General features: G+C 42.4%; 1 protein-coding gene across 1 annotated transcript in view; it reads left to right on the top strand.

Annotated features, from left to right (window-relative positions):
* The window catches only part of EHD3 (EH domain containing 3), a 30,081-nt gene extending 22,896 nt beyond the window's left edge, over window positions 1-7,185 (top strand). Inside the window, exons 4-6 of the mRNA XM_062571733.1 lie at window positions 1,796-2,208; window positions 3,449-3,613; window positions 5,137-7,185. Of these exons, the coding sequence (XP_062427717.1) occupies window positions 1,796-2,208; window positions 3,449-3,613; window positions 5,137-5,664 (1,106 nt within the window). The 3' untranslated portion in view covers window positions 5,665-7,185. The remainder of the gene's footprint in view (window positions 1-1,795; window positions 2,209-3,448; window positions 3,614-5,136) is intronic.
* The last annotated feature ends 6,999 nt before the right edge of the window (window positions 7,186-14,184 follow it).

The raw sequence follows: 14,184 nt of genomic DNA, 5'->3' as shown, positions 1-14,184 counted from the left end.
CTCACTGTCAGATGTAACTGAGCAAAGAGCCAGGACCCAGCATCACTTGCTTCTGCTAGAGAAGGCACTGCTGTTTTAAGTACACAGGAGGTTCCTGGTCAGAGAAACATCCATCATCCCCACTTATTCCTGGGATCCCATGGAAAAAAAAACAAGGCAAACTGTCCACATCCCAGCATACTTTCTTGTACAAAGCCTGCTGCTGATGGCTTTACAGTCTAGTATTGTTGCTCTTCTTTGTTATTGAAGGAGCAAACTGTAACTGACCTAGGTGCTAGGTGAAATACTCTACCCAGTAATAATATTCTGCATTTTTACAAGAATTCTCAGTGGCAAACACTTAATACCAATTTATCCAGCTGAAAAGAAAGGTTTACACAGGAATTGCTCCTGACTTCAGAGCCAGGATTTCAGCCTGATTTGGTTAGAAGTTGTAGAGGAGAAAAGGCCAATGGCAGGAAAAAAAAAAAAAAAAAGGAAAGAAAAAAAAAGAAAAAAAGCTCAGCAGTCCTCTCTTCTGCAGCTATGATCTATAGACTGGAATTCATTGCTTGCTCTCCAGTATTACATTAAAAAAAAAAAAAGGCCAAAAAACCTCACCACACACCACTGAACTAATTCTCTTAAAATTTATTCATGAAAGCCAAGATTAAAAAAAGCACCATATTAAAGGCTTTAAATGCAAGTAGCATATGCTGTATCCTGATCTCTCCTGCCCAGCAGGAAAGAAACTATGTTGCAAAGGAGCATCAGGAAAGGCCTTTTTTTTTTTTTTTTTTTTTTTTTTTTTTTTTTAAATCAAAAAGCTTCTCCTGACATGAGTACGGCACTCTGGTAACACAGGTAATCCCAAATGCTGCACAGCGTAAGAGAGGACATCAGGGGAACATCAGTTTTTCAGTAAGGCCTTAAAGAAGGTGAAGAAATGCCACAGAGCTGGGAGAGAAGGTCATTTTGTTGCTGTTATCGCTGTTGTTTTTAAAACATCTACTTACACACTCACACAGTTTATTATGCCTTGCATTTCCTAGACATTGTCCTATGTCACTAGGAATCCATTAGCCTTAATTCCAAGGGATGTGAAATTCCAATCTAATGTTTTTAACTTGAATGCACCTCTGGTATTTATGGCAGTGCTGCTTTCTAGCAGAAAGTACTTCACAAGGTAAATGCAAGTCATTTTGCTTTGTGCGTATGCAGCAGCTCTGACAGGATGATTACTCAGGCAAGGCACGTCATTTGCATCCTAGGTTTTGAGTAGGATGGAGTAAAGTTAGTCTTACACTACTAGACAAGACCTGAGAGTTACTAAGCAGTAAAAATATGCATCTCAAAACAGTCTGGATACAGATACTGTAATTACCTGGTTCTCCACAGCCTTTGTAGGCTATGCTGATGGCCACTATTTCAGAAGCTAGACTTACCTGTCTTGTTGCCACGTGCAAGGCTACAGCAGTAGCTGTCTGAACACAGCAGTTTCTCCATGGTATGCATTCAAATAAAGCATCTGTGGTATGAGTTTAAGACTTCTCTGGATGATCTCTTAATCCAGAGATAATGAGAATCGTTCTTAACTATGCAGTTCTTAGGTATTTCAGTGTGAAGAGCAATGACTCATTCCCACCCAGTCTGGGGTCAGGAATCATGTTTCCTGTTTCATTTATCGAACTGTCTGACTTACTAGGGGAAGTTTCCTTGTTGCACGCTGACCCTTGAATGGCATGGCTCAGGTATGGCAAACAACCTTCGCTCCTCCCATGTGTACACATCTCTCCTCTTCCTCCACCCCTTTCAGGTTACGACTTTGCTGCTGTGCTAGAGTGGTTTGCAGAGCGGGTCGACCGCATTATTCTTCTTTTTGATGCACACAAGCTGGACATCTCAGATGAATTCTCCGAGGTCATCAAGGCCCTCAAGAACCATGAGGACAAGATGAGAGTTGTCCTCAACAAAGCAGACCAGATAGAGACTCAGCAGCTCATGCGGGTGTATGGTGCCCTCATGTGGTCTCTGGGAAAGATCGTCAACACTCCTGAGGTCATCAGGGTCTACATTGGCTCCTTCTGGTCCCATCCGCTGCTCATCCCTGACAACCGCAAGCTGTTTGAGGCAGAGGAGCAGGACCTGTTCAGGGATATTCAGAGCCTACCCCGCAACGCAGCCCTGAGGAAGCTGAATGATCTCATCAAGCGAGCGCGGCTGGCCAAGGTAAATGTTGCCACACATGGGCCCAAGCATTCAATGTGAGCTCTCTGCAGTGTGCAGGGAAGTAGTCTTGGCCAGTCCAGCTCATGGAGCTACTTCTTTTCCATCCTGTTTTGCCCCAGGGTCTCATATATTTATCCTAAATGTTTTGAGGAACCCCTTTGCATGGTGTGTCAGTCATCACAGGCCTGAGTGATGTAGATTACCACAGATCAAAGTAAGTCACACTGAAGGGGATATGGAAAACAGTTGCACTGCAAGAGCATTCAGACGTATTCAGATTGCCAGAACCATACACCAAGGGAACTTGGAAGATGGTCTTTTGTTTTAAACTGCCTTAGCAAAGAGAGAAACCTGACTTCGATGGATGTAGAGGAGGTGCAGACTCACAAGAATGGCAATAAGCCTGCAATGAGCATGAGAATATAACTCCAAAGAGCAGTGCCAGAAGTTCCATCTCCATGAATGTTTAAATTGAGCTGAATGTTGCTCTTCAAAATACAGGAAACAGTCTCATATCAGTTGGGAACAGGGATCAAGATAAATTGATCCCTCTTTTCAAAGGATCCCTAAAAAACTTTCTAAGCAGGGGTCTGCATCTCCAAGAGAAAAAGCTTGGTCCACCATGCAAAAAAAATAATAATAATAATAGTAAAATTGATTTATATCCACCACTGTTGATCACTGTTGCTGGGAATAATAAAATAGATTCTGCTTTCAGAATCATTAATATCAACAGGAAGAGTGCAGACTTAATTTGATGAAAATGGTTAGTCTGAGCCTTCACATTTCTCAAGTGCAGAGTACTCAATAGAATGGCATCACGTGACTTGATGAGTCAATCATACTAAAATATTAAACAAAATCTAAAGAGCTCCAAAAAGTCTGTGTGCTGACAATTATGGTACAGCTGGCAGGGGACTTTCCTGTAAAGCTATGCCTGGTGTGTGAGAAGGGAATTCCCCAGAGGGAGTAGCTATGAATATTGCTCTCTGCATGCCAAGGGCTCATACACCATCCTCACCTTGTCTCAGCGCAGCTAGAGAACACAGCTGAGCAGCTCTTAGCACAGAAGTGACAATCGACAGATCGGGGCAAACTGAAGAGCTCAGGCTGCTCTTCAGAGTGAGACAAGATAGAGTTGAGTCCTAAGCATAAGTACTCCCAGGAGCACTGGGAAGAACATACTGACACGCTCTTTAAATCTTATAGTCTTCCTTCCATGTTATTTAATGCCCTTCAGGTCCATGCCTACATCATCAGTTCACTGAAGAAGGAAATGCCCTCAGTATTTGGGAAAGACAATAAAAAGAAAGAGCTTGTTAACAACTTGGGAGAGATTTATGCCCGAATTGAACGGGAGCATCAGATCTCACCAGGAGACTTCCCTAATCTGAGGAAGATGCAGGTAAGTGGCAGCATTCCATGCAGATCCAAAGACCATGGACCAAACGTCCAAAGACAGACCAAACATCCAAAGAAAGACCATTAGAATAACTGTAGGGAGTACAGCAGAAGCCACACTTCTTTGGCTTTTGTTCCCCATGCAAAAGGCCTGGTGCAATACTGAAATTACTGAATGAGCCCTGAACTATATGAAGACTATATTTAGGCACAAATATTTTTGCACATGCAAAGCTTCAGCTGCCTTCATTTCTCAAGTCTTTGCCTAGATAGTTCTTAGCTGCAAAGTATTTCTTCCATTTTTCTTTAGTTCCAGATTCCAGTCTCAGATTTTTCAGACCTAAGAATACTGCTAATCTATATTAAAAATGAAGGATACGTTTCTTGAAAAGCCTACACGTAAGCCTCTCCTCGAGGACTTTATCTTTTTATCCTCTACTTCACTATTTGTTTCTAAAAAGACTCAGAGAAAGGAGGCTATGAATACTAAAAGCCCCAGACTGTTTTAAGGAAAGAAGCAAATTTTGTGTGCTGAAAAGCTGAGGCTGATCCAATGTTCATAAATCAAAGACTCCAAAGACCTTGGATCAGGGCCTTGTATTGTATATGTGAACAATACTGGACATGGCTACATTGCTGCGTGGCTTCAGTCCAAGCAGGAACCTGTTCCCAGTCACTGAGCTGTTAAAGTTATTACTAGCTCCCTATGGAAAATACAGCATCTTCTCTTATTTTCAAATATATATATATATTTTTTTCCATAAGTTCTTGAGAATGAGATCTACCGAGTGTACTAAATAGAAGATCATATACACATATCTTAACAACCAGTGAATAAATGAAAAAAAAAATCCCACTGTAGTAGGGTAGGAGTGAATAGATTGGATTTAATAAGTAGAAGATGAAGGAAAAAGCTGTAGAATGTTTACAGTTCTCAAAAAAGAATTTATCTTCAGACCCTGCTCAAAGCACTTGTACTTAGGTGTGAAAGTTAGAGAAACAAAGGCCTGTTTTAAAGTCCTACTGTCTTTATGCTGCATGATGACAGAGGTTTTACTGCTAAGAGTCTTTTGCCAGAGTGGTGTTTCCTTCCTCAGAATACTGAGGAGGAAGAAATGCACAGCAGCAGCTGGAGGGTGTAGCAAAAGCTACAGTGACCATGCAGAGATGCACAATTTGCCTTTAGCCATTTGGTCGCTGAGGAGAATGCTTCTTACATATGACTTGAAACAGAAGATTCTTCTATTTGCTTACAGCCATCATTTGGGCCTTTGAGTAAACATATTGTCCTCTCTGTACCTTGTCAGCCCCCATAGGTAGGTGGGGGGAGGGTAAAGGAGATGATTCTCCATAGGGATTAAAGAAGGTTAAGTAGAAACAAGACCAGCTGGGGAAATCTCATCACATGCTATGGAGCAGGGCTCTTGGAGGAAGGAATGGTGTGTTCCCCCCACTCTAGCGGACCGGGAGCCCACCCTGCACAGTGTACAGCCATGCTCACCCTTTGCTCTGTTGTCCCACTTTAAGGATCAGTTGCAGGCTCAGGATTTTAGCAAGTTCCAGCCCCTGAAGAGCAAGCTACTGGAGACAGTGGAAGACATGCTGGCCAATGACATTGCCCAGCTCATGGTGCTTGTACGCCAGGAGGAGTCACAGCGGCCTACCCAGATGGTGAAGGGCGGAGCCTTCGAGGGCACCCTGCATGGTCCATTTGGCCACGGCTATGGTGAAGGCGCTGGTGAAGGGATCGATGATGCTGAGTGGGTGGTAGCCAGGGACAAGCCTATGTATGATGAGATTTTCTACACGCTCTCGCCTGTTGATGGTAAAATAACTGGTGCCAATGCAAAGAAGGAGATGGTAAGGTCTAAGCTGCCCAACACTGTCCTGGGCAAGATATGGAAACTGGCTGACATTGACAAAGATGGCATGCTGGATGATGAGGAGTTTGCCTTGGCGAATCATCTCATTAAAGTAAAGTTGGAGGGTCATGAGCTGCCAAATGAGCTTCCTTCCCATCTCCTCCCTCCATCCAAGAGGAAAATAACAGAGTGAAGGAAAGGTTGCAGGGGAGAGGAAAGGGGAAGGGAGAAAGAAGAGATCTAGAAAAACATGTTTACTTAAATTATACCTTTAGATGTGAGATCACTTTTGGATTTATACCTATTCTGCTGTATGAAGAAAAAAGGCAAAACAAAGTCCAGTCCTTCAAGATAATATGCAATTAACTCTTCCAGTGTAATTTCCCTGCTGCTTTCTAATGTTTAGTCTATAAATACAAAGAATGTTGAGACTAGAAGAAGCTGACAAGTGGGAGTAGAAGAAAGACTCAAGTGGGCTGCATCTTTTGAGAATGGAATAGGCACTAATAGAAATTAACTGCCAGTGTCACTCCTGAGCTTTGGCTGCACTTGCGCCATTTGATTGGTCTCAAACCCCAAGAGACTTAAGATCCTCGCTAGTGAAGGGGAAAACCACAAAGAGGTCACCATGCTGTTAGCCAAACTAAAGAGCACCTCCTAATCCGTAATGAGCCTATACCAGATACAAAACCTAAGAATTTAATGAATCTAGATTTACCTTTAAATCCAAATTTTGCAAGTGATTCCCTGTCCTTAAAATCAGAAGAAATCTAAAATGGCTTGGCTCTGAATAGGGCAGCTGAAATTCCTCATTAACCACAAAGGGAGAGACCTTAAGAATTCCCAAGCGCTTCTACCTCCCATTGCTCCCTGGGGGAGATTCGCTGTCAGAGAATGGCCAAGAGAACAACCACCTCAAGGGAAACAGCAGGAGAGGGTGCTGGAGGCAGAGATGAGGTAGGTTGGAAGAGGACTCACCAGTCCCAGGCTCACTAAACATTTCAAGTGGATAGTGTTTTCTCCTTCAAAAGCCTTTGAACAGTGGTGGTGTTTATCATTCCTGTGAAGTGATATGTTTACTCTCATCGTGTGCAGTGAAAGCTACTAGGTCCCATTCTTACTGTAAAGATGAAAACCCCCTGCATTGTTGGGTAGATTGTCCTTCATACAAGCAGAGAACACAGAGGGGCAGCAGGCAGAGCTTGCTATACTGCCTGTGACACCCCCCCCCCCCAATATATCCGGGGTGTTGACAGCCTTCACCTACCCCCATTCTCCCCACACAGTAACACTTAATCCCTTCCAGAGCCTCCACCCTGAGCCAAGAGACGTTCCACTCTGTCATGCTCTATGAAATTTCTGTTTTCTTAAGACTCGATTTTGGTAGAAATCCCTCAATTACCCATTTTATCCCCCCTCCAGCCCCCGCACACACGCTTACACTCACACGCAGTCTTCTGGTTTTTGGTTGTTGCTTTAAAGCAGCATGTTGTTCCAATTCCTGTTGTCACTTTATATAAGCTGAGCTCCTACTGTGATGAAAAACCAAGACAAGTATAACTTATTTTATATCTCTGTTCATATTATATAGAGAAATATATTCTATGTATGTAGGGTGTGCTTATTGCAGTACATTTATCACTTGTCTTAAAAAATTAATGCATTAACCTTTTTTGTACCCTGGTCCTAAACATTATTAAAAAAGAAAGGTCAACTCTGTCTATTTCCTTACATAGTGAAATGAAATAAGGCTGAATTCCAAAAGGAAAAAGAAATCCAAAAAGCTTATTTCTGTGTGCAATAGAAAAAGCAAGTCATCCTCAGCACATTCGCAAATGTGCATGTGCGGGTCAGCCCTGCTTGGAGTAGTATGCTAAATGACATACGCAGCAATGTCTACTTTCTCTTCTGGAAGCAAGTCACAACTGCATGCTATACTCATTGAAGCTAGCAGAACTGTACCTCAAGATTAATCTTATTTAATACAGAGGAAAGGTAACAAAGTTTGGCTTTCTGGTGGCTGCTCATAAAGTGTGTTGCTTATGCCAAATGACTCACTGCAAGGCCTAACAATTTTCTTAAAGAGCAGAAGATTGCAGGCCCTCAAAGGAGATGGCAGAAGATGAAGGCTATTAGCCTTTTTCAGTATACACAGGCAAGGTGTTCAGATAGGTCAAAAAAATCTATCAAATGGCTTGCAAAGCACAAAGCCTTTCGGTGTTTGTTTTAGCATACCAATTTATGAACCAAACTACTAGCCTCAGTTAAAACACTTCAGTTTTCATTGTGTTGACAGTGACCGTGGGCTATACACTGAGAGTCTTAGCAATCTCAAAATCATCTGTCATCGACACAGAAAAACCTCATTCCTATTTACATATTGCAGCAATCATCCCCACCCGCCACAGCACACCTAAGGCATATTAGCACTAGAGCACATGCCACAGGTTCTGCATGCTCTGTGCATCATAGGGACACTCCTGTTCTTTTGCGTCTCTATGACAGCCACCCTGGGATATTTCAGCAGCATTCACTTAAAAGTGCACAGCTGCACAAAGAGCTCTACCAACAAAGGTCAAGTGCGCAAAACAGTACCACAGACTGTAACCTGTGGTTTTCTTTCAACACTTACTGCAAAGCCACTTTGCTCTGTCAGAATACAACTTCCCTAGTCTGACTGGAAGAAAAGACTAACATAAGCATTTTAGCAACAAAGAAGAGTTACTTAATACAATTACATTATGATTCAGTAACAGGGCAAAGGAGACAAAGCACCCCGCTTGCAGAGAGGAAGCATGATTACAACCTGAGAGATTATGTTTCCAAAGAGTCATCTGTATTTGGAGAGTATGAGGAAGATAAACTTCTTCACTGCGAGGGTAACAGAGCACTGGAACAGGTTGCCCAGAGAGGCTGTAGAGTCTCCTTCTCTGGAGATACTCAAAAACCATCTGGACGCAATCCTGGGCAACATGCTCTAGCTGACTCTGCTTGAGCAGGGGGGTTGGTGGGAGGAGTTTAGACTAGATCTCCAGAGGTCCCTTCCAATCTCAACCTCTCTGTGATAAGTTTATCACAGCACATTTCACTCTTGCTCATTAAACTCTGTATTTCTTAAAGGAATTCAATCACCCTGAGTTTTTCTAAACAGTATATGCAATCCTCTCCCTCAAGTATGACCAACTTCTTCCTACAGGCACATCCCCCCCCCCCACACACACGCCTTTTTGGTCAGTTATGACTATCTGGATAATTCATCGTTTCTTGCGTCTTACAAGGATACAATTTGCTAAATCTGATGGTACTTCAGGCTATTCACACAACCGTTTGCCTGTGTATGTTCTCCTTGTTGGAAGTATGGCTCCATGAACCAAAGACAGTTATCCATGTTTGACGTGACTCGCTCTTTCCAAGAAATGTTCTCAATTACTGAACAAGGTTTCCCCAGGAAATTATACAGAGGAACCTATTCATTTACAGCAGGGGGAAGAGGTTATTCATGATCACATGAATATACTACTGTTGCTCTCTTCTGATCTTGCCATGTCCTTCTCTACCCATCTTCAGAGTCAGAAGAACAAAAAATTTCCTCTCTCTGAAAGGCAACTAGTGTATTTGGTCTTTGCTATTTCTGTTCCTCTCTGGGAAAGATTTAAATAATAAAAAAAAAAAAATGAAGCTATATATTACACAGGCTGCAAGCCAGAAAAAAAAATGAAGTTCTCTACTGTAGAGGATGACAAGCAGTCCAGATCAACAGTGCTATACAACCATTTATTTGAAAGGAAGGATAGTAATTACACCAAGTAAATTCCTCAAGTGAAATTTCAAGAGGGATGTAGTTTAGTAAAAGGCAATTGCTTCTGTGAGTTGGAATTTAGCCAGGATGCTAGAGTTCAGAGGGATTTTTAATCAAACACAAGAGGTTAGAATCAGTTTTTCCACCATCTTAAGTTCTGACACAAACTACATACAGTGATGTTCAGATTTAGGTTGGGAAAACTACATTTACTCATTACTCCTGAATGATTTGTTCATGTAGCAGCCTTGGGTTGGGGAACAAATTTGTGGGTAATTTGACCTTATGTATAGTAACAACATACATACAGAGGAACTGAGGACAAGCTTTTCCAGAATTCGTCTAGGAACATGCTCCACCTCTTGCATCATTTATAGCTTTTTCCTCTGCTGTTGTTCATTTCAATGTTTCTCTTGGTATAGGGGCAGCTGTGGGAAGATGAACTGGGTGACTCCACATTTAGGCTTTGGCAAATCAAGGGACATGATACACTGTGTTTAAACTCTTGCTAGGCTCAGAAGTGAAGAGTCCTTCAGAGTGTGATTGGGCATGTTTGGAAACACTCATGGAGAATAGCACTGAGTTATTCTAGCAGAGTAACTTGACTGTAACATCCAAGTTATTTTTATGGAGTTCTCATAACACAGCATCTGTTATTTTTTGGTCTTTCCTTCCTTTTGCTTATGAGCCTTTCCCTCCTCTTTCTGGTCTGTGCAAGGGGGGAGTAAAAACAAGGTTTCATCTGTGAACTTGACATACTGAGAAGTTCAAGGCTAGTGCAGCCAAGTCAGTCACCTGTTGCTTTCCAACTCCTTCAGGCAGTGCAGATAAAATAACAAATCCTGTATTTTACACACAGTGAACATACTTTGAAACAGTTGCTCTCCACCCACGAGGGAAGAAATCACTAGCGAGTAAGTACATCTCACATCCCCCAGGGTTTGTCAGCTAAACCAATTTCTCAGCCGGCCAGGAGCATTTCAAATGCTGCACAAGTTATTAGGGTTTTAAGATCAGCTCTATTCCAACTAGTTACATGTCACATAAGCAAGTGTCAGCAAGAGCTCCATTGAGGTCTTCTAAATACATGAATGTAGGAGGTATTTGTAGGTCTTGAATTAGGTTGTCTTTCTTGCCTTTGCATAAACAAAGGGTATATGTAGAATTCCTCTCGTCACCCTTCACAAGATTATTGCAAACAAATGCTAACCGAAAACTACCTCTGAACAGTTTTAGCCCACCACTCAGTCTACTAAAATATGTAATTATCAGTAAGATGAGAATCAAATTCCTTTTAAGAAAGTTCTAGCTCACACAAGAGGAGGAAGTGCAGCTCACGTGAGAAGCTGTCTGGCCAGCTTTTCTTACCACCTTCAACTGTTACTTCTCAGGCAGTATTTCAGCACCTTTATTTCTAAAATGAGTGGGAAGGAATCAAAATAGAAGCTAACTACCTGGCTGCCTACCACATGTTTAAGCTATTCACAAGGAGGACATGAGGAAATTATTTGGATTCAACAATCTTTGGAGTTTTCATGTCACACAGTGACAATCTAATTTATATCATGACTGAACTCCCAAGGGCAGATAACAGGTATGCTAAATTATCAAGAGCACAGATGCCACTGCCACCACCACTACCCCTGATTAGGATGAGAGGATTCAATCCCTCAGTAAAGGGCTTTCATATGTCGTTAAAAGGTTTTGTTCACATATATACCTAGAAAGGTTATAAAAAGCTTAAATATCTGTAATAGCTAATCAGCACCCATTAATCCAGTTCCACCATAGAGCAACTCAGACAAACCAGTGAACTTGCACCATTTGCCACAAGGAAAATTATGACTTACGATGACTCATCTTGCCAAAGGGATAAAAGGAGACTGACGACCTTTCCGCCAAGAAATCACAGATTGTGAATTAAACCATGAAAAGAAATGGTCTCGTGTTTCCAAGGGCACCTGTCAACAATCACCAACATCTGTTGGCAGAGCACACAATCTCTCTTTCCAAGCCAAAATATGCTATTTCTTCTTTCTGAATCTTGCAAGATCTGTTCCTTCCAAAATTGATGATCCAATGATCTAGTGATTGTTATGCAGTACCAGTATCCGCCATGGAGCTTTTTAGGTTGCCTGCAGGTGACGAATGAACTAATGAGTGGAGGAGACTTTGACTTTGTATCCCAGAGGTCTTACACACACCGCACTGGACAAGAGTATTCATAGAACCAGATTTATGCAGCCAATGATGTCAGTGCAAGTTGTCACAGGAAGTCAATAAGATAAAAAATGTGTGGGTCAAACACTCATAATACATTGAGAGCCAATTTTTCCTCTTGTTCAGATCTGCTTCAGCCCAGGGCCTGTGACATACAACACATGCTATAATCAAAAATTGCTTCTGGACAGTTACGCTTGTACTTTGCCTCATTTGCTGTAGCCATCAAATATAGCAATACCATACAACAGGAGTGGTTGAAGGTCTCATATACCCAGGGACTTAGTAACCAAATTATAGTTCATGGACCATCGATTGTCTCCAAGGCCATGATATGTGGTCCACAGTTGTTTCAGCAATCATGCAACCTTTATGACATTTTTTTCAGTAAACACCTTGCAGGAATGGTGATTGATAAGGCATGAGGTTTGGCAGCAGCATGTCTTTTTTTAAGCTCTGCTGACTCAATTTCTGTAGTCCTTTGCCTGTAGTATTTTCCCAGCCTTGCAAACAACATTCAGTAGCTCTATAAGAAGAAAGGATGATTTGCCATAGGCAATGCACACATGCAGAACAGAAGAATGACTATGTGCTGCCTAGAAAGTGGTAAAATCTAGTTCTGAACATCTTCCCTGTTCCCCTACATCCTCTAAACAGCTCAGTTAAACCCTCAAAGCACCGCTTCTCAGTTTTTGTAGCATTTCAGTACAGACCCAAAGTTAGCAGTTTCTTATCTCTTTTGAGAATCTCAAAGGAGAAATTACAAGCTTAACTTACATTTTTCTTCTGTACTGATTCATCTTTACTAGTCATTATGTCCTTCTTGCCTCCCCCATTAGGGGTGTGAGGAAATAACAATCCCCATCGACCCCATGTACCAGGAGGAAACAGAAGTGCTCATCCCAGCACTTAAAGATCATCTGAGATCAGCAAAAGCGATGGTCCTTGTCCTGCAGTCCCTTTGGCAGCAACTAGGAGAAAGCCAGTGCCTGTTAGGACCCATAGGAACACAGCCAAGGTGGTTTCTTCTTTGCCCAGCCTGCAGCTGAAGCATCAAAAGCAGGAAAGGAGCTGAAGAAGCCCAGAGGAGGGACTAGAGGAGGGAGCGGAGTGTGGCTATGGAGAGTTGGCAGAGGTACCATTTTGTTTGCAGCCAGGCCATCCCAGAGCAGCAACTTCCTGGTCAGCAGGAAACGCAGAGACCTCCTCCTCCAAGGAGGAGGACAAGCCATGTAGAACAGGAGATGATAAACTGCTAATGTGACAACAAGGATGCGTTGTCCTTTCCGGCTGTCTTTTTCCTAACCCTGCAGATCACATAAGGTCACAGATATTTCTAATGATCTGCTTCCGATAGCTTGCCTCACTCATTTCACAGAAAAAGGATCGTGGATTTTCACTCTTCCCTTGAAGAGGGACAGTTATGAGCAAAAGCCGACACATTCTTCTCTTTCAAGCTTGGGTCTTTGCAGCTGAGAGCGTGGGATAGTTGGGGGACAGGAAATCACTGCTTGCAATCCCAAAGGTACACAATAGCTGTAATAATCTTTCCTCTTTCAGAAGTTTATTTATCCATCCTGCTTGCAGACATGAATGTCAAAGCTCTGATATGTATGAAAAAGCTGCCAAAGTCAAGACAACGCAGGACCTGAGGGCTTGGCTGAGCTATTTAGGGACTTGCAGAGGCAGAAGGATGTTCAGAGCTGGCCTCCCATCCTTTCTAGGGCCAGGCAGACTTGTTCACAGGCCATTTTTCCTTAAGTCAAGAGAAAAAAAAAGCCTTTCAAGAAACTTCCCACACCACCTAGAGGCTTTTGGTTAGGCAGACACAGACAGACCTGCCAGTTAACTTTGAGCATTGCTGACTATTTGGGATGACTCAAATATAATCATCAGACACAGTCTCACCATCTGCCCCAAAGTCCTTAGCCCCAGGGGCAAGGGAGATGGGCACCTCCTGACAACAGAGCAAGGAGACAAGTCTCCAAGGCACATGAGCTGGCCTGCCTCCCTGTTCTCTCTCAGCCCCCAGCCTGCCCTGTCCCACTGGAGCCAGCAGCAGCCAGGAGGCCTTTTAGGAGACAGAGGCTACTGTTATTTTGCACAGTCACACAGTCGTCTCTGGTGAGCTGATACCTGACATATTAAACCCTCCAAGTGTTTTCTAGAATGGGGAAAGAGGAGAGAAAGGTGGGGAAAGGGGAAAGCAGCTCTTGCCATTTGCCTGAGGGAAGCGATATAAGGAGATTATATCTACGAGATAGATTTTTATATATATAAAAATCTAAGTGACACAAGAAGAGGAAGAGCGACTTTTGCAGACCCCCCAAAAAGCTATTTATTTCCTAAATGAGCATAAGTGGGAGAGCACTGCATGTATTTGAAGCAGAGGAAAAGGCCACTAACTCCATTTATTGATATTTAAATACATTTCTTCAGATACCTTTAAAAAAGTGTGCATTTAAAAAAAGAGGCACACATAAGTGGAATTATTGTGCTGTACCTCTTTTTATATGAACAATATAACTGTATTTGAGCAAAGACTTTGAGCAATAGTGAATAAGTGACCCCATTTTCCCAAGAGCGCTGCACATAGGTGCAATCACCTCTTTCCACAGAGCACTCTGGATTTAAGATTGCAATTTCAAAGTAGTCTGCAAGAAAGTCTTGATATTTTTACTTGAGGATCTCCTT

Source organism: Rhea pennata, chromosome 3, assembly GCF_028389875.1.
Source record: "Rhea pennata isolate bPtePen1 chromosome 3, bPtePen1.pri, whole genome shotgun sequence".
Classification (NCBI taxonomy): domain Eukaryota; kingdom Metazoa; phylum Chordata; class Aves; order Rheiformes; family Rheidae; genus Rhea; species Rhea pennata.
The sequence above is the reverse complement of the archived record's forward strand: the minus strand, read 5'-3'. Positions and strand labels throughout refer to the sequence as shown.